The sequence below is a fragment of the Myotis nattereri genome, assembly GCF_964212035.1.
Source record: "Myotis nattereri genome assembly, chromosome: 2".
Classification (NCBI taxonomy): Eukaryota; Metazoa; Chordata; class Mammalia; order Chiroptera; family Vespertilionidae; genus Myotis; species Myotis nattereri.
This window is the reverse complement of record NC_138076.1, coordinates 167301742-167328313: the sequence shown is the minus strand read 5'-3', so window position 1 is coordinate 167328313 and position 26572 is coordinate 167301742. Positions and strand designations below refer to the sequence as shown.

At 45.9% G+C, this 26572-nt stretch overlaps 2 protein-coding genes across 4 annotated transcripts; one reads left to right on the top strand and one right to left on the bottom strand.

The window, feature by feature from the left end:
* Window positions 1–5860: 5860 nt before the first annotated feature.
* On the top strand, window positions 5861–15717 carry DRC2 (dynein regulatory complex subunit 2). The gene is made up of 8 exons (XM_081084748.1): window positions 5861–6351; window positions 6881–7048; window positions 12290–12459; window positions 12972–13110; window positions 14086–14283; window positions 14480–14698; window positions 15053–15205; window positions 15315–15717. Exons 1-8 carry the CDS (start codon window positions 6220–6222, stop codon window positions 15630–15632), a joined length of 1497 nt encoding a protein of 498 aa, XP_080940874.1. The 5' UTR covers window positions 5861–6219; the 3' UTR covers window positions 15633–15717.
* Window positions 15718–16098: 381 nt separating this feature from the next.
* Window positions 16099–26348, bottom strand: FKBP11 (FKBP prolyl isomerase 11). 3 transcript variants are annotated; one of them, XM_081084761.1, is made up of 7 exons: window positions 23568–26348; window positions 19418–23038; window positions 19171–19236; window positions 18715–18802; window positions 18187–18220; window positions 17590–17660; window positions 16099–16339 (listed from the first exon to the last, which is right to left on the bottom strand). In XM_081084761.1, the coding sequence occupies exons 2-7, from the start codon at window positions 19547–19549 to the stop codon at window positions 16122–16124; spliced, it is 609 nt and encodes a 202-aa protein (XP_080940887.1). In that variant the 5' UTR covers window positions 19550–23038; window positions 23568–26348; the 3' UTR covers window positions 16099–16121. The 3 variants fall into 3 exon arrangements, with proteins under 3 accessions (XP_080940887.1, XP_080940886.1, XP_080940888.1); XM_081084760.1 differs by having other exon boundaries at window positions 19418–26348; XM_081084762.1 differs by lacking the exons at window positions 18715–18802; window positions 23568–26348 and having other exon boundaries at window positions 19418–19437.
* Window positions 26349–26572: the final 224 nt, after the last annotated feature.

The window sequence follows — 26572 nt, the reverse complement described above, 5'->3', positions numbered from 1 at the left end:
AGAAGGCCCATGGGGGGGGGGGGGCGGGGAGGTTGGGGGTTAATGGGAAATGAGGACACATCTGTAATACCTTAACCAATAAAGAAATTTAAAAAAAAAAAAAAGGCCCATGGATGGTAAAGAAACCATCCGTGCCTACCCAACATGCTAGTGCTCACTCAGGCACCCACCCCCAAAGGCATTTCCTGTCCTGGGCCTCTCCCAGCTTCCTCTCCTGTCTCTGCACTAGGCACTAACAGCCCCTGGGCCTCCCATCTCAACCCCCTCCTCTCCGGAACGCCCCAAGGCCCATGGCCACCCAGCCTTGCTCCCTGCAGTGTTCTTTTTCCTATGCTATCATTAAAAGGAAAACAAGTTAAAAAAAAAAAAAGAAAGAAAAATGTTTGTAGATTTGCATTCATTTTGGAAGAGAGTCTGTATTTGCTATCACAATTTCAAAGGGTATGTAACTTCCCTCCCCTCAAAAAAAGGACTATTAAGGTTAAGAACCATAGCCTGGCTGGTGTGGCTCAGTGGTTGAGCATCAACCTATGAACCAGGAGGTCACATTTCAATTCCCAATCAGGGCATATGCTCGGGTTGCGGACTCAATCCCCAGTGTGGGGCATGCAGGAGGCAGACAATAAATGATTCTCTCATCATTAATGTTTCTTTCTCTCTCTCTCCCTTTCCCTTCCTCTCTGAAATCAATAAATATATATATATATATATATACATATATATATATATTTAAAAGAACCATTAAGAAATGTGTAAACACTGGTTTTTTATTGGATGCATCTACCTATGAATATAATCATTGATATTCAATAAATAGTTATTGAATGGATGACTAAGACTCCTCCTTGTGATTAGGGTATTTTAATGTTTTCAACGGAGCAAAAACAAACAAACAAACAAACAAAAAAACCTCAGAAGAAACCTTTGCCAGGAAAAGTTAAGTGTCCTTTGCATTAGCCCCTCATTCTGTGGCCCTAAATACCTCTCACCTCACTGGGGCTCATCACGCGTTAGACCAAAAGTTCAGAGACTCACAGCCGCTGCCAGAACCCAAATCCTGTCCTGAGATCCACCTACTGTGCCTTTGCAGCCTGTCAGCTGAAAATAATCCTGGGGAAAGCAGGGGTGGCAGGAGCTGAGGAAGGAATCTGCAGAAGCTTTGAATGAGGGAGACTCTGCCCCCTGCCGGCTCCCTGCTCCCCTCCAGCGCCCTGGCCGAGAGCCAGGTGGCCCAAGAATGAGGTCAGAGCAGCGGAGAGAAGGAGGCAAGGCAGGGGGCCGGGGAAGGGGGCAGCCCCCCACTGGGCAGTCTTTCCTGTCAAGATTAGGCTTTGTCTTTAAACTAGTCAGGGGCAGTAGCTTCTGCTTTGGAGCCCTGGCCGTCTAGGGCTCCTATCTTCTACTCCCAAATTAGGAGTTTGGGGAGGGCAGGGGGCGTGGTGGGGGTGGAGGTTCCTCTGGAGCTTGAGGGAAGTCCAGTCACTCAGACTTGGCTTTCTCATCGATCACTTTTCCTGGAGCCTGGCCACTGCCGACACCTTTGGATGCTTGGCCAGTTCTTTGCATCGCCTACACTTGGTGTGTGGTGTACCAGCCTCTCCACATCACCATGGAAACAAGAGCCTCTGCATCCATCCCAGAGCTGATTTGTGAAGCTATGAGAAGAGTGGATTTCAGGGTAGGGTGCATAGGAAGGGCAAAAGAGAAAACCTTCACAGAAATTATGGAGAAAGAGAGAAAGAGGGGGAGAGAGTGGCATGTCAGGGTCGGGGAAGGATTGCTTTATAAGCATTATTGGAATAGCTTGTACCCTGGGAAGATGGGTAGCTTCCTTGGAAGGCCAAAAATGCAGTCCTCTCCTGGGCCACTGGTCAGTCTAAACTAATAACCCCTCCCCATCAGCTGTCCCTCAGTAGCTGTATAACCTTGAGTGAGTTACTTAACTCCTACAAGCATCACTTCCCATCTGTAAAATAAAAATAATAACAGCACTTTGCAGTGTTACTATAAGAATCCAATGAGCCCAGTGCACCAAAAGGTTACCAGTTCAATTCCCCGTCAGGGCACATGTCTGGATTTTGGGTTGGATCCCAGGTAGGATAGGAAAAAACTTCTTAAACAGTATACAACAAAGAAACAGTAAGCCTAAAGAAAAATACTGATACATGTGACTACATTAAATGTCTAAATATCCTGTTGGTTAAAAACAAGCAAAACAAAATTTAAAAGGTAAAGAGGTTATGGTATGTAGATTAATTTTTTAAAAGATTTTTAATTGATTTTTAGAGAGCGAGAGGAAGGGAAAGGGTTAGAGAGAGAAACATTGATGTGAGAGTGAAACTTGGGGCCGGCTGGCGTGGCTCAGTGGTTGAGCATCGACCAATGAACCAGGAGATCACGGTTCGATTCCCAGTCAGGACACATGCCCAGGTTGGGTTGTGGGCTCAATATCCAGTTTGGGGCATGCAGGAGACAGCTGATTAATGATTCTCATAATTAATGTTTTTATCTCTCTCTCCTTCTCCTTTCCTCACTGAAATCAATAAAAGCATATTTTTGTAAATAAAGAAGTTCTATGGAGAATAATCTCATAGGATAATCTGGTCTTTTTCCAGTGACACCCACTCAACTCACCTATTTGGCCTGTGTAGAAGACAGATGGATCTTGGAGAATGACAGTGGATTATTGTAAACTTAACCAGGAGGTGACTCCAATTGCAGCTGCCATGCCAGATGTTGTTTCATTACTTGAGCAAATTCACAAGTCCTTTAGTACATGGCATGCAGCTACTGATCTCACAAATGCCTTTTTCTCCATCCCTGTCAATAAGAACCATCAGAAGTAGTTTGCTTTCAGCTGGCAGGGCGAGGAATACACTGTCACTAGCCTACCTCAGGTGTATCAGCTATGCAGCCCTATGTCATAATTTAGTTCACAGGGATCTTGGATCACCTGTTGGAAAACTTGTGTTGGAAAAGGCAGGCTAATGTCCAGTCTTTCACTCCTGCTCAGCCATGTAGGAATGGACCGTGGGCCTGGGATAAAAAGCCCACACAGTCTGTGCTGAGCTTATCACCTTGTGTGGGAATACCTTTCTCTGTTTCTTGCTCAATGTGTACTCCTTTGTTCTGCTTAAGTATGTGCTCAGTAGCCCTCAGGCATGCCCCCAACTCTTTCAGATTCCATGGGGGATTGGGAGGGGTGCTTCTGTTGTGGCACCAGAGGGTGCATGCAGGCCCATTGTCATGCATTGGATTCCAGGAAAGACACCCTGGCTATGGGGGGCCAACACCCTCTAATAAAGCTGATCTAGCCAAATAGCCAAATTTTATGGCTAGAAACCAGTGATGTGGGGGCATGTTAAGATATTCCTTCTAAAGTGAAGGATAAGTTGTTGCTTCTGGCCCCTCCTACAACCAAAAAAGAGACATCACACCTTACCGGGCCTCTTTGAATTTTGGAGGGAACATATTCCTCATATGGGTATGCTACTTTGGCCTATTTACCAAGTGACCCAAAAAGCTGCTAGTTTAGGGTAGGTCCCAGAACAAGAGAAGGCTCTGCAACAGGTCAGGGCGCTGTGCAAGTTGCTTTGCTGCTTGGGCCACATGATTCAGAAGATTCAATGGTGCTTGAAATAGCCATGGCAGAGTGAGATGCTATTTGGAGCCTTCGGCAGGCCCCTATCAGTGAATCACAGTCCACGCCCTTAGAATTTTGGAGCAAAGCCCCCTACCATCCTTTGCAGATAACTACAAAACACTTATTTTGAGAAACACCTCTTGGCCTACTAACTGGGTCTTAGTAGAGACTGAATGCTTAACCATAGGCCACCATGGAGAGCTCAGGTCACCAAGTTTCTATGTGACCTGAGCTCTCCATCATGAACTGGGTGTTATTTGGCCCACCGCGCCATAAAGTTGGGCATGCACAGCAGCACTCGTCATCAAATGTATGTGGTATATACAAGATGGCGCCAAGTAGGCCCTGAAGGCACAATTAAGTTACTTGAAGAAGTAGCCCAAATGCCCAGGGCCCCTCTCTCCCAACATACCGTACACCTATAGCCTCAGGAGGATTTCCTATAGTCAGTGACAGAGGAAGAGGAGAAGCAGGTTTATAAATGGTTCTTCACAGTATTCAGGCACCGCCCAAAAGTGAACAGCCACAGTACGATAGCCCTTTTCTGGGACATCCCTGAAGGTTGTTGTGAAGGGAAATCTTCGCAGTGGGCAGAACTTTCAGCAGTGTACCTGGTTGTTCACTTTGTTTAGAAGGAGCAAAGGCCAGATGTGTGACTACATATACCAACTCACGGCTGTGGCATGAATGGTCAGGGACTTGGAAGGAACATGATTAGAAAACTGGTGTCAAGGAAATTTGGAGAAGAGGTATGTGGATAGACCTGACTGAATAGGCAAAAAAAAAAGTAAAAGTACTTGTGTCCCATGTGAATGCACACAAAGAGTGACCTCAGCAGAGGAAGATTTAATAATCAAGTGGAGGGGGGAGGGGGAGAAAGGAGACATATGTAATACTCTTGTAATACTTCAAGAAATAAAAATTATTTAAAAAAATAAATAAATAATCAAGTGGATAGGATGACCTCATCTGTGGATATCAGTCAGTCTCTGTTCCCAGACACCCTGTCATTGACCAATGGATTTATAAACAAAGCAGCCATCATGGCAGGGATGGAGGTTTTGCATGAATTCAGACACATGAACTTTCACTCACCAAGGCCAACCTGGCTATGGGAATTATTGAGTGCCCGATCTGCCAGAGACCAACACTAGGTCCCCCTACATGGTACCATGGGTCAACAGGTTGACTAAATTGGATCACTTCCATCATGGAAGGGCAGTGTTTTGTTCTTACTGAAATAGAAATTTACTCTGGATACACATTTGCCTTCTCTGACACAATGCTTCTGCCTTTTCTGGATATTTCATATAAAAGCCCCTGCCAATATGTGGTTTCTTGTGTCTGGCTTCTTTCAATGAGCATGTTTTTGAGATTTATTCATATTGTAGCATGCATCTGTAGTTAGATATCTTAGACTGATATCTAAAAGCAACATAGCTATATTGCATGGTAAATTTATGTTTAAAAATTTAAGAAACTGCTAGAGCAACATTCTGTTTGCTAGATGGGATGCTACCTGATTCATAAATTGTTCAGTAAAAACAATTAGATGGAAGGAAGGAAAGAAAGAGAAAAGAAACTGCCAAACTGTTGTCCAAAGTGGTTGCAACATTTTACAATCCCACCAGCAATGCATGAGGGTTCCCGGTTCTCCACATTATCTCCAAAATTTGTTATCTGTATTTCATTTTTATTTTTTAAAAATGTATATTTTATTGATTTTTTACAGAGAGGAAGAAAGAGGGATAGAGAGTTAGAAATATCAATGAGAGAGAGACATCGATCAGCTGCCTCCTGCACACCCTCTACTGGGTATGTGCCCGCAACCAAGGTACATGCCCTTGCTCTTGACCGGAATCAAACCTGGGACCCTCCAGTCCGCAGGCCGACGCTCTATCCACTGAGCCAAACAGGTTAGGGCTGTTATCTGTATTTTAAAATATTGCCATACCATGAAAAAAAAATATCTTAAAAGGTTCAGTTGGGAGGCTATCGATTTTGAGGATAAAACTATCCTCTTTCAGCCAGAACCGGTTTGGCTCAGTGGATAGAGCTTTGGCCTGCGGACTCAGGGGTCCCGGGTTCGATTCCGGTCAAGGGCATGTACCTTGGTTGCGGGCACATCCCCAATGGGGGCGTGCAGGAGGCGGCTGATCGGTGTTTCTATCTCATCGATGTTTCTGGCTTTCTATCCCTCTCCCTTCCTCTCTGTAGAAAATCAATAAAACATATCTTTAAAAAAAACAAAAAACTATCCTCTTTCAAAACAAAAAAAAACCCTCACTGCGGACCTCCAGGCGGCAGAGGGCGCCCCAAGGCAGGGCCTCTCTTCCGCGCCTCCCAGCGCCATTTTAGCAAGATTCCGTTGCTAGGAGACGGCGATGCGTCTTTCGGCTTGAGAGCCCGGCCTCCCAGCTGTCCCAGGCTCTGTACCTCAGGACTAAAGTCTACGGTCTCACTACCGTCCAGGGGCAGTTGCAGAAGGCCTCTTCCTGGGGGCATTTTCCTTCTCCCCCGCTAACGCTGGCCGCGGCGGCCCGGGATCCTTGCCAGATCCAGCCCTCTAGCCTGCTATGTCTAAGAAAGGGAAAAAGGCCAAGACGCCCCTGTCGGATGAGGAGCAGCTGCTGCTGTTCCAGCAGAGGTTGCTGGCAGATGAGGAGGTGGCTAGGAGGAAGGAGCGGCTCCTGAGCGTGTTCCTGAAGGTGATGCTTCCTCATTACCCTGCCCAGCCCACCCCCTCCCTGCGCTGACCCTGCTGCCTTAACCCTGCCATTGTGGCAGCGTCATTTGTATGCTGGCCTCCCTCCTCCGGAAATCTTGAGACCTAAATATACTTAGATTTCAGGCAACAGTGTTTGGAAGGAGGGGCGGTGGTATAGAGCTTGGCAGTCACAACTGAGTCCCAGAACTGGGGACAGTAGGTGTTCTCAGCCATCCCAACTGTTGGAAACTCTGATAGTCTCCCTGGAGTGTCCTGCTCTGATGCCTCCAGTCTAAAGGAAATTCACCCTTCCCCTCCTTAAAATGCCATCTGGCTGTTCTCGTCTTACTTGAGATGCTCCCAACACAAGAACAGGAGTTACCTGAGTGTTAGCCATTAGGAGCGTTGGTCCCTCGGAAAAGACAAAGGGTAAAAGTGACAGGTGACAAACGAAGTGCAATCTTGTTTGTTGTGCTGTATTAGGGCTTTTAACCCTGACCTCCTTCCGGTGTGTTTATTCCTTCACACAGGACAAGCTGGCCAAGGAGGAGCACAATAGTGCTCTGAACCTTAATAAGATTAACACACAGTGGAGAACTGTTCTTCGAGAAGTCAAGACCAAAGAGCTTCATAAGGACATTGAGATCCTCAGCCAAACATTTGAACGAGTGGTAGACTGCAAGGACAGTGTTATCAAGGTAGGTGTTCTTCCCAAGGAAATACTTGAACATGGCTGCCTTGATCTCTCCTTTTAGTAGAATGGGCCAAGAAAAGTAATTATTCAATCTTCACGCCCTCACAAGCAGCAGGCTGTGATGAAACTAGGCTATTGGTAATAACAACTTTCACTGAGATGAAGAGGAGACTATTGGGTGGTCACCCCTCTCCCTCACTTAGGGGAGCCCTTGCTTTTAGTCATCTACTGTCCCAAACCAGTACTATACAATATTAGAGTTATGAGGCACAGTAGACATCACCCCAGGACTTGAACTTAGTCCTACATCTTCATTTCAATGTGAGACTACTCAGTTCTAGAGGGAGGAAATGGCTCACCCAAGGTCACTCAGCCAGTCAATGAGAGAGCTGGGACTCAGCACAAGTTTCTTGATTCCTACTCTAGTGCTTTATTCAACCAAATTCTGTTTGCCTCTTTGATTCAACTTCAGTAGCCCTGGATAAGGCTGAGAAGATCTCAGTGGGTAAGAGCAGTTCTGGATCTCCAAGAAATTCAGTCAGTCATCCTTATGCTATTGGGAGGTTCTTGTATCCATACCATCTTTAAAAAAAAAAAAAGTTTTTATTGCTTTGCGAGAGAAAAGAAGGGAGAGGGAGAGAGAAAGAGAAACATCGATGAGAAAGAGACATTGATTGGCTGCCTCCTGAACTCCGCCCCCCCTCCCCCAACCCAGTGTGTGCCCTGACTGGGAATCAAACCAGTGATCTCTCAGGTACAGGGGACAACACTCAACCAACTGAACCACACTGGGCCATACCATCTTTTTTGCCAAGAAATTTTGCTGTATCGCTTTTTTCATTCTATTTTAATCTCTGCCCACTGGTTCCTTCCCCTTAGGCTTTCCTATCTATCTATCTATCTATCTATCTATCTATCTATCTAATTTATTTCAGAGAAGGGAGAGAGAGATAGAAAAGAGAATCATTGATCAGCTGCTTCCTGCACGCCCCACACTGGGGATCTAGCCCGCAACCCAGGCATGTGCCTTGACTGGGAATCAAACCGTGACCTCCTGGTTCATAGGTCAATGCTCAACCACTCTACCCTGCTGGCCAGGCTTAGGGGCATGCAGGAAACAGCTGATCAATGATTCTCTCTCATTGTTGATGCTTCTCTCTCTCCTTCTCCCTTCCTCTCTGAAATCAATAAAAATATATTTTAAAATGATCCTCTTGCCCTAACTGGTTTGGCTCAGTGGATAGAGCCTCGGCCTGTGGACTGAAGGGTCCCAGGTTCGATTCTGGTCAAGGGCATGTACCTTGGTTGCGTGCATATCTCCAGTAGGAGGTATGCAGGAGGCAGCTGATCGATGTTTCTCTTTCATCGATGTTTCTAACTCTCTATTCTTCTCCCTTCCTCTCTGTAAAAAATCAATAAAATATATTTTTTAAAAAATGATTCTCTCTTTGTCTTTCTTTGGCATTTTAATTATGATGTGTCTTGGTGTAGGCCTCTTATTTGGGACTCTCTGTGCTTCCTGGACTTGTATGTCTATTTCTTTCACCAGGTTAGGGAAGTTTTCCATCATTATTTTTTCACATAGTTTTTCATTCCTCGTTCTCTCCCTTCTCCTTTTGGCACCCCCATGATGCAAATGTTTGTATGCTTAAAATTGTCCCAGAGGCTCCTTATACTATCCTCATTTTTATGGATTCTTTTTCTTTTTGCTGTTCTGATTGGATGTTTCCTGCTTCTTATCTCCCAAATCTCTAATTTGATCCTCTGCTTCTGCTTCACCTATTTCACCTGTGATTCCTTGTATTCTTCACTTCAGTTAGTGTATTCTTTATTTCTGATTGGTTCTTTTTCATGTTTTCTATCTATGTTTTTATGTTTCCTATCTCTTTATTGAAGTTCTCACTAAGTTCATCTATTCTTCCCCTAAGTTTATTTAGCATTTTACTATAAACAGTGGTTTGAACTCTGCATCTTGTAGATTGCTTGTCTCCATTTTATTTGGTTCTTTATCTGGAGTCTTTTTCTGTTTTTTCATTTGGGACATGTTTCTTTGTCTCATTTGGCTGCCTCCCTGTGTTTGTTTCTATGTATTAGGTAGAGCTGCTACATCTCCCTATCTTGGTAGAGTAGTAGGTGTACTGTAGGGTAGTGTCACAGCCTCCTCAATCACCTGAGCTGGGCACTCCAGGTGCACCCCCCATGTGGGTTATGTATACCTTCCTGTTGTAGTTGAGCCTTGATTGCTGTTGGCACCTCAATGGGAGGGATTTACCCGTAGGCTGATTGTGAAGACTAATCGCAACTACCATGGAAGATCAGCTATGCAGGGGCTGACCCCACAGAGCAGGATTTACTTCAACAGGGTTCTAGTGACTGCTGAGTCCACCCTTTGAATGTATCCTTTGTGGAGGAGTTTGGGTGGTACTTCGACCTGGTCTGAAGCTGTCCACCAAATGCACTGGCTCTGGAGCCTCCTGGGAGGTGCAGATCAAGGTCAGCTGCCACCTGTGTCCTGCCCGGGGCCACTATTCATGAACTACAAAGCAATATGTACATGGTTGCTATTTGTGCTGGAATTGGATTTGCCGAGCAGAGGCCAAGCTGTGAATTAAGGCTGGCTGCCACTAGTGCCAGGCCTGGGGTCACTTAGTGAAAGGTATGTGGCATGCTGAGGCCAGATGCTGCTTGTTTGTTTTGTTTTTTTAATAGCCAATCATTGTTTCTTTAGTGTCCATTTTTTGTCTTTTTAAAAAATATATATTTTTATTGATTTCAGAGAAGAAGGGAGAGAGTTAGAAACATCAATGATGAGAGAGAAGCATTGATCGGCTGCCTCCTGCACACCCCCGACTGGGCATTGAGCCCCCAGCCTGGGCATGTGCAGTTGGCTGGAATCGAACCTGGGACCCTTCAGTCTGCAGGTCGACTCTATCTACTGAGTCAAACAGGTGAGGGCCAGATGCTGCTTGTTTGAGAAATTTTAGAAAAGTCTGAAGCATTTACCAACATAGGCCATTTGTATGGAAAAGCCACAGGAAATGGCTTGGACTGGGCCAACAAAATGAATGGGATGGGGTCTCAGGGAATCAGCAGAGCAGGGCCAGCAGTGTTAGCCAGGTTGATGGAGATTCAGATATGGCACCAGCCTGCAGGCTCTGTGGGGCAAGGGCCCAGAAAAAGAACAATGGCCTCTGCCAACACTTCTGTCTGGGAAAAAACTGCTCCTCCAGCTCTTGCCTTAATGTCAGACAACTCGATTCCTTGCCAGACAATTTAGTTCCTCCCTGTATGTCCCTGGTGCCTCAGCACCGGAGCTTAGAGGAAGTGAGTCCAAGTAAGTCTGTGGGTAGGACCTTTAAGAGGAACTGCCTAGGACTCCAGAAGCCCCAGTCTCACTCATCTACAATCCCCACTGATTTTTATAATCATAAGTTATGGGGACTTCTCTTCCTGGCACTGGAACCCTGGTTTGGGGAACTTAGTGTAGGGCTGGGACCCCTCATGCCTCAGGGGGGACCTCTGTATCCAAGGTATCTCTCTACATGTGGATGTGGGATCAGCCCATTGAGCAGCTCTGCCCCTCATAGGACTTCTGCTCAGCTAGATTTCAGGTGATTCTTAATGATAGTTGTTCTGTAAGTTTAGTTGTAGTTTTGATGTGGTTGTGGGAGGAGGATTTGAGTATTGCTTTTACCTCTGCACCATCTTGACCTGAACCTCCAGATTATCTTTCTGAAACAAAATCTGATCCTGTCATTCCACTGCTTAAGTCTCTCCAGTGGCTCCCCTCTTCTACAGGAAAAAAAATCCATACTCCACGGAAAGAATAGCCAAGCCCTTCATGATCTACCCTCTACCCGTACCTTCCATAGCCAGCCTTGTTTCTTACCTGTGCCTTTATACACGCTATTTCCTCTACCTGGAATTTTATTTTTCCCATCTCCTCAGTTTTCCTGGCAAACTCTGGCTCCTCTTCAAGAGTGATACAAATGGCATCTCTTCTGTGAAGCCTTCCCCAGTGTTCTTAGTTAGATGTAGGCACTCCGTTCCTTATATCCCAGTGCCACTGGTAAATCATTAATTTCATATCACTTAGCATGTTAAACAGTAATGTTCTGTTTGTATAACTCTTTTCCTACTTCAAGACTGCAAGCTCCTTTGAGGGCAGTGGGGATGTCTTTTAGTCTCGGAATCCTCAGTATCCAGCATAGTGCTGGATAAGCATTTGTTGAGTGAGTGAATAGTCATCCATTAACAGAAACTATTTCATAAGATTCTTTTTCATGTAAACATAAGGTGAAAGCTAGCTCTGCATAGGTTGTGGTAGTTCACAGTGGGACTCAAGGTGTTTGGATCATCTGGGAACTCAGTAAATGCTTCTTTGTTCTATTTACTCTAATTTCATTTTGCTTTCTTTTTTTTTTAGGACACAAAGTTTTCTTCAATTATTTTTTTGGGATAAGAAACACCACACTTCTACTCAATGTCCAACCAACTGAACCACACCAGCCAGAGCTCATTTTACTTTTTTGAATGGGTACTACATTTCCATTGTCCAAAATTAAAAAGATAAAAAGTTACATAGTGAAAATTCCTTCCCACTGGTGCCTTCCAGCTGCCCAATGCCCATTAGTTTCATGAGTAAACATTATTTTACACAAATGGTAGTATTATATACTGTTCTGCCCATTGACTTTTTCATTTAACAGTATGTCCTGGGTGCCTGGCCGGTGTGGTTCAGTGCTTGAGCATCCACTATGAACCAGGAGATCAGGGTTCAATACCTGGTCAGAGCACATGCCTGGGTTGCGAGCTTGATCCAGTAGGGGGCATGCAGGAGGCAGCTGGTCAATGATTTTCATTATTGATGTTTCTCTCTCCCTCTCTGAAATCAATTATATATATATATTAAAAAGGCAGGACAAATGCTTGATTCCTTCTCTTCCCTGACAAGATACCCTAGGTTCAACTTGTTTATTTTTGCCTCAGATTTCGAAGCAGCCATTTCTCTATGAATCCGATTCCTTTTAGTGGTAGCACCATCACTGTAAATGTTTGTTGTCCCTAGGACACTGGCTGGCTATATGGGGTTCTCTGATGTCACTCTGACTTTAAATTCAATAGTGGGAGAACCAGCACTCTTTGATCCAAAGAAAAGTCATCCACCTAACCAGCTGAATACATCTTTAATTTTCTCACACAGAAGTCATCGAGCCAAAATGGTAACTCTGTGTTTCCTACCCAGTCTTTAGCTAAGGACCTGTCAGAAGCTGATGAGCAGTATGCCCATGCCCTGCGCAGCCACATGCACAACATTGACCAGCTGTTGGCCTTGCAGAGATGCCGACTCAACCTCCTGGAGGAAAATTACAGCATGGAGCTGGAGACCCTAACCAAGGAGTTTGAGATAGAAAGGTATGGGGGTTTGAATCCAAGGGCGCATATAGAGCCTGTGTCATGGAGCTGTCTGTAAGCAGGTGGCCAGCACCCTGGAGCATCCCACCTTGATGATGACATTACTTCCAGCAGAAAAGATCCTGATTTCCTTCTAAACTAACGTGGGTTTAAGCTTGTGGCCTTAGCCTTCCTTTGCCCGTGCCAGGTCCCTATTTGTAACATCTCGTCACCCACTGTCAACTATCAAAATCCTACCCATCTGGCAGGGGACAGGAATGGGAAGGAGACTTCTCACTGTAACCTTTGCACTTTTTAATTTTTATATCACATGAATATATTAACCTATTCAAAAATAATCTTATTCATTCTTTTCGGCCCTTAAGGAAATAGATCCCTCCTTCCCTCTGTTTTCCTTCAGTACCTAAGAGTTTGTACCATTCATATAGTTTTATTACATACTGCTTTGAGTTGTCATTATTGGTCCATTTGCTTTATTCCTCAGAGCAGGGACAGTGTCTTATCTTCCGTAGGAAGACAATTATTGAACAACATGAAAAAGAGATTCGCTACCTACAAGATGTCTTCATGGCCATGGAGCAGAACTACATAGATTCTGAGTATGAAAGCAAGCTGGAGTTCCAGAGCATGTGGGATGATCTCAAAAACAAGGTACAGAGGGGAAGTAATGGGCAAGAGCTGGGAGAGGAGAGAAAAATGCTCCAGGCTAGCAGAGCTCAAAGAGATCCCTTTAACCAACATAATAAATAAAATGCCTGTTGCCACTGTAGGTACCCCTATTGCCTTTTGTACTTTTCTGAAAATTGGTCGGGCGGGAGGATCATTCTGAAATATCAAGGAAATGCATTTTAAAGCTTAAAAGCAACAAGGAAACCATCTGGCTTCACCTGGGAAAGATATGCTTTGATTTCCGTCCCAGTCTTTTTACCTATCTCCCTGAAGACCCTCAGCTAGTCAAGTGTTTCTTCTAATCTACTCTGTTCTTGCAGGATTCCATAATTATTTTGAAAGGCAAGATCATGGTGCACAGCCATGAGATTTGTAGATGAAGAAACTAGAGCCCCGTAAAGCAGAATGACCTGCCAAAGTCCTGCTGCTGGTCTGTGGCAGAGCCAGGAGGAGAATCCAGTTTCTGGCCTCTTGGCCAAAGTGCTTTCCACCATCCTGTAGGCCGCAAACTTTAGCTAGCCTGCAGACCTGGGTTTGAGTATGAGATTCTTTGTTTTTATTTTGCCCTGTACTGTTTTGTAAAACATTTAAATAAGGTTCCCAAATTTAAAAAATGGGGATTTCACATAAAAACCCAAATTTTCACCTTCCCTTGAAAAATCTGAAGGTCTGGTAACCCTGGGTCAATATTTCCAAATGGAGACACTCACATGGAGCTGAGCAGCTGTGCCTTCCCCACTCCCCCTGCTAAGAGCTTTTGCTCTCTGGTTCACCACAGGCTCCATCTAGCCCAAAGCACTTATTTATATCATCTGCCTGGTCTTTGTAGGCATTTTCATTGGCGACGCTGCACTATACTATGCTATAAACAGTGCAAGAGTGTGAGGTTGCTGGTGGAAGTGAAAGGGCACTAAAAGGGTAATTCTGAGCATTGGCTATTTTGGGGCCACTTCCTAGAATATAGAAGAGAAGCACTTTCTAAGACTGCAACTAGAGAGTGTAGTAGAAGATCTATGGAGAAGGTTCCAGGATGCACTTAAGAATTACACTGATGCCACAGAGGATCGAAAGATTGCCTTTGAGACTTTGAAAGTGAAGGACGAGAAGAGCTCCAAAGACATTGAAGTACAGATGAAAAGAATACAGAAACTACAGGTTAGTGCAGCCAACCAGAAATACTCACTGCTTTAACTGCTCCATTATCCCCTGTTCATCTTCCCCCAGTTTCTACTGGGCCTCATCACTGGTTTGGGAAAGATATGCTTTGATTTCCGTCCCCAGTCTTTTCACCTGTCCCCCTGAAGACCCTCAGCCAGTCAAGTGTTTCTTCTAATTTACTCTGTTCTTCCAGGATTCCATACTTATTTTGAAAGGCAAGATCATGGTGCACAGCCGTGAGAGTGAAGAACAGAACCAGTACATTCGTGATGACAAGGAATTGGTCCTTGTACAACTACGAAAACTTAAGGCCCAAAGGACTCATGTCCGGGAAATAGCACAGGAGAATTTAGTCAAACTCACTCTGGAAAGTAATGCTACCCTCACAGTTCTGAGAGCGGTTGTTGATAAGGTAACAGGGGAGAGGGTGGTCCAAACAAAACCAAGAAACTGGGCTCCCTGTGAAGTAAAAAGGGTTTGAGAATGGTAGAGGAGGCATCCTCCTGCTTCCTGCCTGAGTGGACACTTGGAATACCTTTTTTATTTCATGTTCCCTTCCCCCTCACATTTTAACTTAAATGCATTAATAGTGAATGGATTTTATAAGAGTGTCAAATACTTGCCATACAGTAAGCACTCTGTTAGATGCGTATATTACTCGTCTCCCACTTAAATTAATAGCTTCCCTGGTTCAAACAGGGAACCAACTCCACTATTCCCCTTCCCACCTCTTTTCTAATAAAAGGTGTCTTCCTGCGTTCAATAGGGTGAAAAGATCCTTAAACTTGCTGAAATATGTAGGAAATTTGAAACAGAGGCAGAAAAAGTGCTGCCCTTTTATTCTTCAATATTGACTCCGGAGGAGCAGGAGGAGATAGAGGAAATTATCCCAGAGGAGCTTACTGAGGAGCTGGCAAAGGTAAAGTTCCCAGGGCCCAGAGGCCTTGGCTTAAGGTTGGGGATGATGGACCCTGGGCTGTATTCACTAATGGGCCCCACTACACACCTCCCTTTAAATCAATTCCCAGGTGATAGCAGACTACATAGGGATGGATAATTTCTGGAAAAGGTACAACAAAGTGAAACTAGAGCAACTGAGCCTTCAACAAAGACGTACCCAATTGTTAGAGATCAACGGGAAGCTGCGGGAGATGCTCAAGCGGTACTTGGATGGCATTTCAGTGAGTGATGAAGTGCTGAGCCAGCTCAACCCACTCTTCATCGTCAACTACCGAAGCAACTTACCCCAGGCCTTGTCTAAACCTACAACCCAGCCAGATGACAAAAAACGTTCAACCACTTACAACATCATTGAGGCAGCCCACGTGATCTCCCATATCCTGTGATACAAGGAGAAAAATCTATTTTCATTCTCCAGAGAATTTTTTGAGAGACCTGAGGACTTTGCTATTAAAAATTCTCATAGAGTTCATGAGCTTCTTATATCTTTGCCATATTGGACAGAACAGTACACTTTGACAACACCAGGAATAAGCAGCCCCAGGGCATGGAGAGAATAGCTAGGCAACTACTAGGAGGCTTATTTCTCAATGGAGCATTGCTCCTGGAGTCAGGGCACCCTGGTAGCCAAACCTATACCTCCGGGACCTAAAAATCAGAAGGGAATTCAAGAACAAGTCCCTGAAGTAAGTTAGGACAGGAAGAGGAGGCCAGGGGAAGAGGTGACTCAAAGCCTCTAACCCCCTCCCCCATGACAGACAAGATCCAACTCAGAATGCCTTTTCCCCAGCCCCCTCACCTCATTCCCACTTACAAAAGTAGCCTCAGAAAGTATCAGTTGAAGAATGCAAAGAAGTTTTAAAAATTATTATTTATTATTTCTTTTTGCTCTTGTTTCGTTTCTCTTCCTTGAGCTTCTTTTTGGAGACTTTAGGTCTGCTGGCCTTTCTGTATAGGTGATACCCAATGAGGCTCAGGAGGGCTGGCACCATGGCCATGCCCACCAGAGGCAAAGTGCCCTTCATCAGCTTTTGCCAGTAGTTGGCTCGGATCAGTGCAATCAGCTCCACGTCAAACTGCAGCACTGCATCCGCTGGAGGCAGAGAGGAGGTGAGGGTTAGGATCTCTGTGCAGTTTATCTGAGACTCTGAATGAATGAAAACAGGGAAGGCAGGCCACACCAGAGCAACAACTATGAAGCTGGCAAGATTTAAATGTGGGGTTGAGTTCCCTTAGACAAGGCAGAGATGGGTTATGAGCAGAGTCTAGTGATAGTCATGTTTACCCCAAATATACAAATGTGGCTTGGTTTTCATGATGGGTCTTTGACAGCACAGGAAAATTTCCTGTGGATCTAAAATGTACACACTGTTCTACATTTATGAGTGAGAGAAACCTCTATACTAACTGTACTCCATTTCCAAACAGCCACAAGGACACAATCTTTGCAGGGCTGAAATTAATTGAATTTAAACTAGACTTTTAAATTCCACCAACCAATGAGCATATTCAATGAAATTATTAGAAAAGATAGGTGTTCTAACGTAAGAGCTGGAGAGGAAGAAGGATGTGTCTTAAGAAAGTAGATATGGAGGAATGAGTGGGAAGTGGGAGAGAAATGTAGATAGAAGCAGTACTAGAAAGCAGAAGGTAATAGAGCTTTGAGTAAGAGTTCATTTCTCTTTAGTCACCCTGTCTTCTCTCCAGGTCTCCCTCTAAGCTGGAACTGGGATAATAACTTTTACCCCGGTGCTCTGAAGTATAACACATTTTTAGCTAATAGAACATGTGTTATAACCAAAAGCAAGAGACACACATCTTGTGAAATCTGTTCAATCCCAGGCCTTTAAGAGTAAAAATCAACAGTGACTTGAGAGGGCTTTTAAAGTTATGAGGTGGACTTGGCTTTTAAAAGTTTTTTTGTTTCATTTTGTTTTGAATTACTTGACTGTGATCATTTTTCCTATCTCTTCCCTGGTAAAGTCTGAGAGGAAGGGTGGAGATGCAGCGAGAAGCCATGCCAACTGCACAAATTACACCATTTGTAATTGTAGGAAAAAGACAGGAAATTAGTCCAACGTTCTAGGAAGGGTGACATGCGCAGCAGACCCATGTGGCACAAGGAGGTGTCTCCTTTCTAAAAAGCTGCTGGCTGCCAGAGGGCAAACCAGGTGACATTAACAGGTTCTCTAGTCCCTATGGTGATCTAAGCAGGAAAAAAGAGGGCCCCAGCCACCGCTGTCCCTTTTAGCAAGCTGACTTAGACCTTCTCAAGCTCCAAATTGTATAGCTCTGAGAGACGGGGTATTTTGATGATTTGAAAGAGAGCTCTAGCCAGGTTACCTGGGATAGATGGTGGAAATCCCCGTTTTCCATAGGCCAAGTGAGAAGGAATGATTGCCCTTCGCTTCTCTCTGAGGGAAAGAATGTAAGTCACAGCCAGAGGTGGGAGCAGGTGGGCCAGCAGCCTCAGTCCATCTGAAGCCCCACCAGCAAAACCCTGTAGGTCAGTGGTTGGCAAACTGCGGCTCGAGAGCCACATGCGGCTCTTTGGCCCCTTGAGTGTGGCCACGAAGTTTCAATCGCACTGTACGTGCGCACCCGCACGTGGTATTTTGTGGAAGAGCCACACTCAAGGGGCCGCAGTTTGCCGACCACTGCTCTAGGTATTCATGTCCAAAAGATGACTTTTTCCCCCACTTTATACCAAACAGGTTGACCAGCAAAGGTATACATCCCCCCACATGCCTCAACTGCTCCAACAAAACCCACAGCCAGAGAGGCACAGAGGCGTGGAACGCCCTCAGGGTCCCAGTGACTGAGGCAAAGCCAGGGCCCTGTGTCCCGTGTTTCCCTGCCTCCTCTAGAAGCAGGGATAGCAGAGAACGCTTCTAGCCATGCAAAGGGAGTACCCAAGCCCCTCTCTGCCCAGATACTCACCCTACACACATGTCTAGAAGGCTCTGCTCCAGACCTTGAGGAAGAAGACATAACTGAACAGGAAGTTACCTACATTCCCAAAATCCCAGGAGAGGAGATCAATGGTTCCCCCTTCACCCTTTTTTTAAAAAAATATATTTTATTGATTTTCACAGAGAGGAAAGGAGAGGGATAGAGAGTAAGAAACATCGATGAGAGAGAAACATCGATCAGCTGCCTCCTGCACACTCCCTACTGGGGATGTGCCTGCAACCAAGGTACATGCCCTTGGCCGGAATCGAACCTGGGACCCTTCAGTCCGCAGGCCGAGGCTCTATCCACTGAGCCAAACCGGTTAGGGCCCCCTTCACCCTTAGTTGAGCTCCCCGCTTTTCAAATCTCTGGCTCCCTTCTAGTAGGGTATGGGGCAGGAGGAATATTAGAAGTGGGGTTTGAACCTCAGGAGGGGCCATTTCTAAGGGAGCTTAGGGACTGAAAGGGTGAAGAAGGCACTTAGGTTGGGATGAGTGGGAGGCACAGGCCACATACCTGGGATCACCTGCTTTTGGCCGAGTTCTATAACCAGAGGGTCTCTGGCCAGGGAAGTGTCAATAACACGTCCATCTACCAAGCTGCCCTGCGGGAGAGCATCCGGAGCTCACACCTGGTAGCCCGCCCGCCCTCCCAGCAGGCGCAGCCCCCTAGCAGCTGCCGCCTCGCACTCCCCTCGGGGCAGAAAGGAACAGGAGCCCCACAGGACTGGCACTGCTCGGAGATCTCTCCACCCTCCACTTCTCGGTGCTCGGGAGGAACTGGGGGGAGAGCAGGGAGGGGAAATGGGCAGGAAGAGGAACGTTCCCCCGCCCTCCACCCGCCACGTGCTCGAAGACCCCAGAGCCCAGTTATACTCCCCGAACCACTCGCCACGTGTCCAAGCCAAAGCTGACGTGTTTCATCTGGGCGCCGCCCCCTCCCAGGCTCCGCCTGGGCCCCCACACCCCTCACCGTGTAGTGTATGTGAAGCGTGTCTCCAAAGGCAGCAGGCTCCGCACACGGCTCGGGGGGCTCCACCTATGATCGGACTACAGGAGTCATGGAGGGTCCTCCAAAGATTCCGTTCTTGCCCCTAGACCCCACACCCCCAACTCAGTAGTCCCCGCACTTCTCCCCCCGGCTCGCAGGTCTCCGACCTGTATTCCTGTATTCGCGCTCAAGACCTGCCCCGCGGACCGGACAGGGACCATCTCCTCACCAGGGTCTCCACTTGGAGGGCTCGGACAGGACTTTCGGTTTCGAACCCCGTGTCAGCCTGGGACGCCGCCCCGCTGAGCAGCAGCAGCAGCGGCAGCAGACAGAGCGGGAGTCGCGGCGGGCGCAGGGTCATGACTCCACACGGCGCCAGGCGCGGGACACCAGGACCGGCTGCCGGTGTGGCGGCGGCTAGAAGAGCGGTTCTCTCAGCGCCCAGGCTGGACCGGACAGGACGGGGCGGGTGGAGACACACCAGCCCCTCCTCCTGCCGCCCATCCCCCACCTTGTCCCCGCCTCCTGGGGGGCGGAGGCCACAGGGAGCCCTCCCTACCCTCTCGGATCCGAGGTTTGGATTCGGACTGGTCGGTCAGTTCGCGTACTGTCCCACAGCGAGGGCCTGGGACACACAACACCCGTTATTAACCTGTGTGGCAGGCACTCGTCTGTAATCCTCAAAACCACCCCGAAAGGTAGCCAGAATGGTTTCCATTTTACAGATGAGAAACTGGGTGCTCAGGTTAGTTTGCCCAAGGTCATCTAGCTGGGTGGCGACAGGGACAGAATTCAAACCCAAGACTGCCCGAGTCCAGCTTGTTTGCTTTCTGATTTTGCCAACCACACACGGCTCTTCACACCTATCCTGGCAGTGTCTGGCTCGCCCATCCCTCCCCAGCAGCTGTCAGAGGCAGCATCCCTCTCCCACCTCCCCCCTTCCAGTTGGAATTTTTGGAGGTCTGACAACAGGTGATCCTGCAAGTGTTTTCATCTCTGCCCAGTCTCATGCTATGCTCTTCCTTCACCTGTCAGGCTCACTTTAGACCAGCAGTTCCCAACATGGGGCACATGCCCCACAGGGGGGCAATTTGATTTTTAAGGGGGGGCAATCTGTTATTAACTGAATTTTTTGCATTTCTTATGGTTCTAGGGGCCTCATATACAGTATATAAATATGATATTTATGCATTTCAGTTCTCTATTGTTTTGAAACTTTGCTATTTTTCATATCACTTCACATTATTTTTTTGAACTTCTTAGTGATTTCTTCTTCAGTACTTCAACTATCCTTTCGTTCTTTTATTTTTCTCTTTCATGGATGCCATGTTCTTTGGATGCTTGTTTAGACCAAGTTAATGGCCTTTTAGGCTTCTTCCACATAAACAGGAGTCACTTTTTGAATAACAATTATATGTCATGGGGGGGGCATCAGGATTTTAGAGATGCTTAGGTGGGGCATGGCCACAAAAAGGTTGAGAACCACTGCTTTAGACCAAACTCAAATATCACTGACTCCTGAGGCATGTGGGGGGATGTACGGCTTATTTCTGAACTTCAGGCATACACTCAGAGACATTACTTTTCCTTGTGTTGTGGTAATTTGTGTACTAGAGGCCCAGTGTCTGAAATTTGTGCACTGGGAGGAGGAGAGTCCTTCAGCTGGGCCTGTGACCTCTCGCAGTCCAGGAGCCCTCGGAGGATGTCCGACTGCCGCGGAGGCTACACTCGCCAGCTGTGAGCCTGGCTTCTGGCTGAGTAGCAGTCGTTCTGCCGTCTGGTTGGATTTGCATATTAGCCTTTTATTATATAGGAAGAATGCCTCCCTCCTCTAAAGAATCAGCACACTGATGGCAAGGACAAGATTGTGATCATGTCTGGAGTCCCCTACATACTAACTGAACAATACCCTCCATATAAGACTCTACACAAATGTTTTATTTTGAGTAACTATAGCATACAATACTAAAAAGAAAAAACACACCAAAAACAAAGACCTAACTATACTAATATGGAAAATCTCAGACAAATGTATACATTAGGTTTTTCAAAGCAAGAGTAATGGATGTGATGAGCCCCTTTATATTTTAACCTTTCTCCAAATATGTATAGTATATTTAGAAAAGGAACTGTAAGTATGTTCCCTTTGGGGATGGGAGAAGAGTAGAGGGGAACAGGTTCCACAGTATACATTTATATATTGTTTGGATGTTTTACAATAAAAATTACTGTTATAAAAATTTTTAAATTAAATATTAAATGAATTAACAACATATGGTCCTGCGTTACATAATGATGTTTCAGTCAACAACCGACTGCATATTCAATGGTGGTCCTGTAAGATTATAATCTCTATAGCCTAGTGATGTCATAGATGTGGCAGCTGTCCTAATGTCATAGTCCAGTGCATTACTTGTGTTTGTGGTGATGCTGATGTAAACAGTCGCCTGTACTTTCAGGCATATAAAAGTAGAGCACAGACAATTATGTACGGTACATACTTGATAATGATAATAAATGTTACTGGTTTATGTATTTACTACACTATACTTTTTACCATTATTTTTATTTTTCAAATATATTGTTGATTTCGGAGAGGGAGAGAGAGAAACATCAATGAGAATCATTGATCAGCTGCCTCCTGTACACCACACAATGGGGATTGAGCCCACAACCAGGCATGTCCCCTTGACCAGAATTGAACCCAGGACCCTTCAGTCCAATGCTATATCCACTGAGCCAAACCATCTAGGGCTACCATTGTTTTAGATTGTGCTCTTTCTACTTATAATAAAAGCTTGTGTAAAAACAGTATGCTGTTACACCAATAGCAGCCTCATACATCTGGTTACTGTAGTTTTTTATTGCATTACATTCTCTTGTACTTGATTTAGTTTGTATGGTTCTGTACAGCAACATACTGTCCAGGCTTGGAGCCTAGAAGCAATAGGCTACATCAGATCGTCTATTAAGCGGCACATGACTGCACAGCAATAGAAGGGAATGTGTGGGAGGTGTTGAATGAGCTGTGCTAACAAAGCTAAAGGAGCCAGACCAGGGGGGAAAGTCCTTGTGATTAGATCATAGGCAGCTCTGAAGACTTTAAAGGAAAGTGGTATCTTTAAACAAGAGAGAAAGAGGGCCAGATATTTGGGGGAAATGAATGGACCAGTTTGGCTAGAATATGGGATTTAGCCAGGAGAGTAGAGGTAGGAGGAGAGGGAAGTACGAGCTGGTTATGGAGAGCCTTGAATGTCAGACTGAGGCAGTGGGAACCCACTGAAAGTTTTTGAGCAATGGGGTAACAGTGCATACTGTACTAGGTGTATCAGCTGATTGGAATGGTGTCATGAAGGAGGAAGACTATTACCCAGTCTGAGGCTTTGTTTGGAATCCGAAGCAGAAAGGGAAGTGGGGGTGAAGTGAAGAGAGTGGTAGTGGGAAAGGAAAGGACAAAAACTAAGACAACAATATCACCAAAAGAGGGCAGCGCAAGAAGGCACTTTCTCCTTGGATCAAATTAGGAGGAACCTGAAGGACAGAGAAAGGTGAGATGGTCCTGGCCCAGCCCTGACTGGATGCACAACTTAATCAGAGAACCACTCCCAGAAAGGCCTCCACCCTCAAAGGTGTCTCTGTGGGCAACTAGAAGAAATTCTACCTCAGCCCCGATTTTCAAAATTCATGGGGTACCCACCGTGCCCAGTTTGGTTAAGGACAATGATGTTTATTCATTCATCAAAGATGAGTGCTATGCCCAGCTGGTGTGGTTCAGTGATTGGGTGTCGACCCATGAATCAGGAGGTCACTGTTCGATTCCCTGTCAGGGCACATGCCTGGGTTGTGGGTTCTATCCCCAGTAAGGGGCATGCAGAAGGCAGCTGATCAATGATTTTCTCTCATTGATGTTTCTCTCTCTCTCCCCTTCTCCCTTCCTCTCTGAAATCAATAAAAACATATATATATTTTTTAAAAAAGTTGACTGCCATTATGTGCCAAATAGCAGGGCACCGCTTTTTTAAAAAAGTTTTACTGACTGATTTGAGAGAGAGATTTGTTGTTCCACTCACTTATGGATTCATTGGTTGCCCGGACCAGGGATCAAACCTGCAACCTTGGTATGTGGGGATGATGCTCTGACGACTAAGCTACCCAGCCAAGACAAAGGTACTGCTTTTTATTTTATTTTTTAAAAATATTTATTTATTGATTTCAGAGAGGAAGGGAGAATGAGAGAGAGAGATAGAAACATCAATGATGGGAGAGAACCATCGATCGGCTGCCTCTCGCACATCCCGCACTGGGGATTGAGCCCACAACTCAGGCATGTGCCCTTGGCCGGAATCGAACCCAGGACCCCCCAGTCCGCAGGCCGACACTCCATCCACTGAGCCAAGCTGGCCAGGGCAAGGTACTGCTTTTTAAATGTTTTTTATGTTTATTTTAAACAGACTGTTAATAAATAGTCTGTGAGCCCTGACCGGCAAAACAAGCAACGGGGCATCTTGTTTTTGCCTATGCCAGATCTTGCATTTATGGGATGATACCTCCCTAGCTAAAACAGCCATAGGGGAGAATGGAGAGGGAAGTAACATATCATTCTTGGATGAATGAATGCATAGCAATACCTAAAAAGAAAATATCTAGTTCCCTGAGCGGGTGGCTCAGCTGGTTGGAGCATTGCCTCGTACAAATAAAGGTTGCAGGTTTGATCCCCACATTCACTCAGTATCTTGTGTTTCCAGACCTGTGCTGCCATACAGGAGGCAGCGGATGTTTTCCTCTCACATTGATGTTTCGCCCTCCCCTCGTCCCCCCTCTGTGAAATTAATAAAACATATCCTTGGGTGGGGATTAAAAAAAAATCCTGGCCTGGCTTGAGTATCCACTCTACTCCACCACATCCAGTTCTCAAGCCAGATTTGCTCCTAGAGTCCAGATCCTCTCTTCTGTGGCCTATGGCCAAAGTGACACACAAGCAGATACCCACCTCTTCATGGTGAACAGTTCTGATCCAAGTTCCTCACTTCCTGACTTCCAACCACTGCCTGCAGTGGCACTGCTCCCTTTACTGTACTCAAGGTTCAGATTTCCTCAGACCTAACCCTTTTCTCAGAACTCAGGGTCGTGCTTACCCCCATCCCAGCAAACAAGGCCAGGAAACTCATTAAGAAAGAGGAAGTAAGTCATCTAGATCCTATCACTCCCCAGTAGCCAGCATCCCTCCAATCACCAGGTTAGAAAGTGGAGAAGTGGACTTTGGCCCTCCTACCTCGCCTGGAAAACTCTGTTCTTGGTATTATTACCGCCTGCCCAGAGACACCCCTCCCCGCACCAAGCAGGAGCAAAAGAAAGGATACCCCCCACACAGTGATCCCCAACTGTCACTACCCCATGTGGTACACTGTGGATATCCCAAAGGATTCCAGAGCATCCCAGAAGCGGAGTCCCAGGTCTTTCTCTGAGCACAGTGGTTTGATTCCATTCTTAGCACAGGTCTGGAAACTGAAGCTACTAAAATGAATACCTGTCAATTTTCTGCTCTGACCAATCGAGACACTTGGACTGGAAGTGATGCAGTGAATACCCAGAGCCTTCAGGCCTTACACCTCTGAGAAACTCATACATACCCACACTCATTCTACCCATCACTGCCCCCATACTCTGGAATGAAGGGAACAGTACTGTCCTCCATCCCACATGGACCCACGCAAAGCCTTTCATGGTTTTCTCCAGGCTCATTTTTGGAAGTTCCCTGGCCAGGGTAATCCTGAAATATACCCTGGGCCCAAGTCCCTTGACAAGGCATGAATGAAGAGCTATTCATGCCCTAACCGGTTTGGCTCAATGGATAGAGCGTCGGCCTGCGGACTCAAGGATCCCAGGTTCGATTCTGGTCAAGGGCATGTACCTTGGTTGCAGGCACATCCCCAGTAGGGGGGGTGCAGGAGGCAGCTGATTGATGTTTCTCTCTCATCGATGTTTCTAACTCTCTATCCCTCTCCCTTCCTCTCTGTAAAAAATCAATAAAATATATTTAAAATTTTTAAAAAAGAGCTATTCATGTTCTGAGAAGATAGGATTGCTGTTTGTCCTAAGATGTGGGTGCTAAGCATTTACTTTGCAAGCACATCCCTTGTTCCCCCATATCCCTCCACAGAAGCTGGGTTTAAGCAACTCCCTCTATCTCCTTTCTAGCATCCTAAACTGAGTGCTAAGGCTCAGAAGGGACTAAATTATCCTCTTTCCCAAGTTTGTTCAGGAGTCAAAAGATCCCCAATGGCCTCCCACCCAGCTGAAGTCCTCTCCATTATCATTACGGAGAGGCATCTATCTACTATACAAATTGAACTTTTGGGAAAGGAGCTCCTAACTTATCAATAACCTGTCACCAAGCAGTACTTCTGAGAAGACTGGAAGGAAAGTGTCATCAGATTTTGAGGGGTAAGTGGATAATATTTAAAGTTTATGGGGTTGAGCCCTAGCTGGTTTTGCTCAGTGGGTAGAGCATCGGCCTGCAAACCAAAGGTTCCTGGGTTCGATTCTGGTCAAGGACACGTACCTTGGTTGCAGGCTCCTCCCTGGCCCGGGCCCTGGTTGGGCTTGTGCAGGAGGCAACCAATCGATGTGTTACATCGATGTTTCTTTCTGTCTTTCCCTCTCTCTTCCACTCTCCCTAAAAAAATCAATGGAAAAATAGCCTCAGGTGAGGATTAACAACAACCAAAAATAATAATGATGTTTATGGAGTTGATAAGGGTATGTCTGGTTGGAGCAGTTTAAGGGTTTCATAAGGGCAGAAGCACTGGTCCTTGAGATGGTAGCTTATTTTAATAACAGGAGAGGGGCTGAAAAGGAAAACTGGAAGGGGGACAGGGAGGTAACTGAATATAAATAATACACTTCACACTGATATTTGGGACTCTCAAACTTATTATAAGCCTAAATCCTCACCCTTCCCCACAGCATCAGGGTGGGAAGACCTCTGTCCCCAAAATTTAAGAAAGTGGCAAGAGTGGGGAATGTCTGCCTGGCTCACCTAGACCTGACCCACCCCAAGGGCAGCACCATCCCTTTCTTTGCCTAGAGCCAGACAATAGTAGCAGGAGAGGAAAAGAGTAGTGGTGGGAGTAGGATGGGCTTTATGAAAAAGTTTGTGTTGTCCCCCCCAAATGTTTGTGGAATCTCTGGATGAAGCTGGAACCCTGACAATGAGGAACCCCATGCCTGAAGTAGAGGGGATGCAGAACCATCAGCTGTAAGGAGAATCAAGTTGATTACACTACCCAGATCTTTATCTTTTGTGCTTATTCACTGCCAATGTCCAGAACTAAATGGGTGAGGGGCCTCTTATCTATAGATTCCTATCTATCTGTATTTCAAC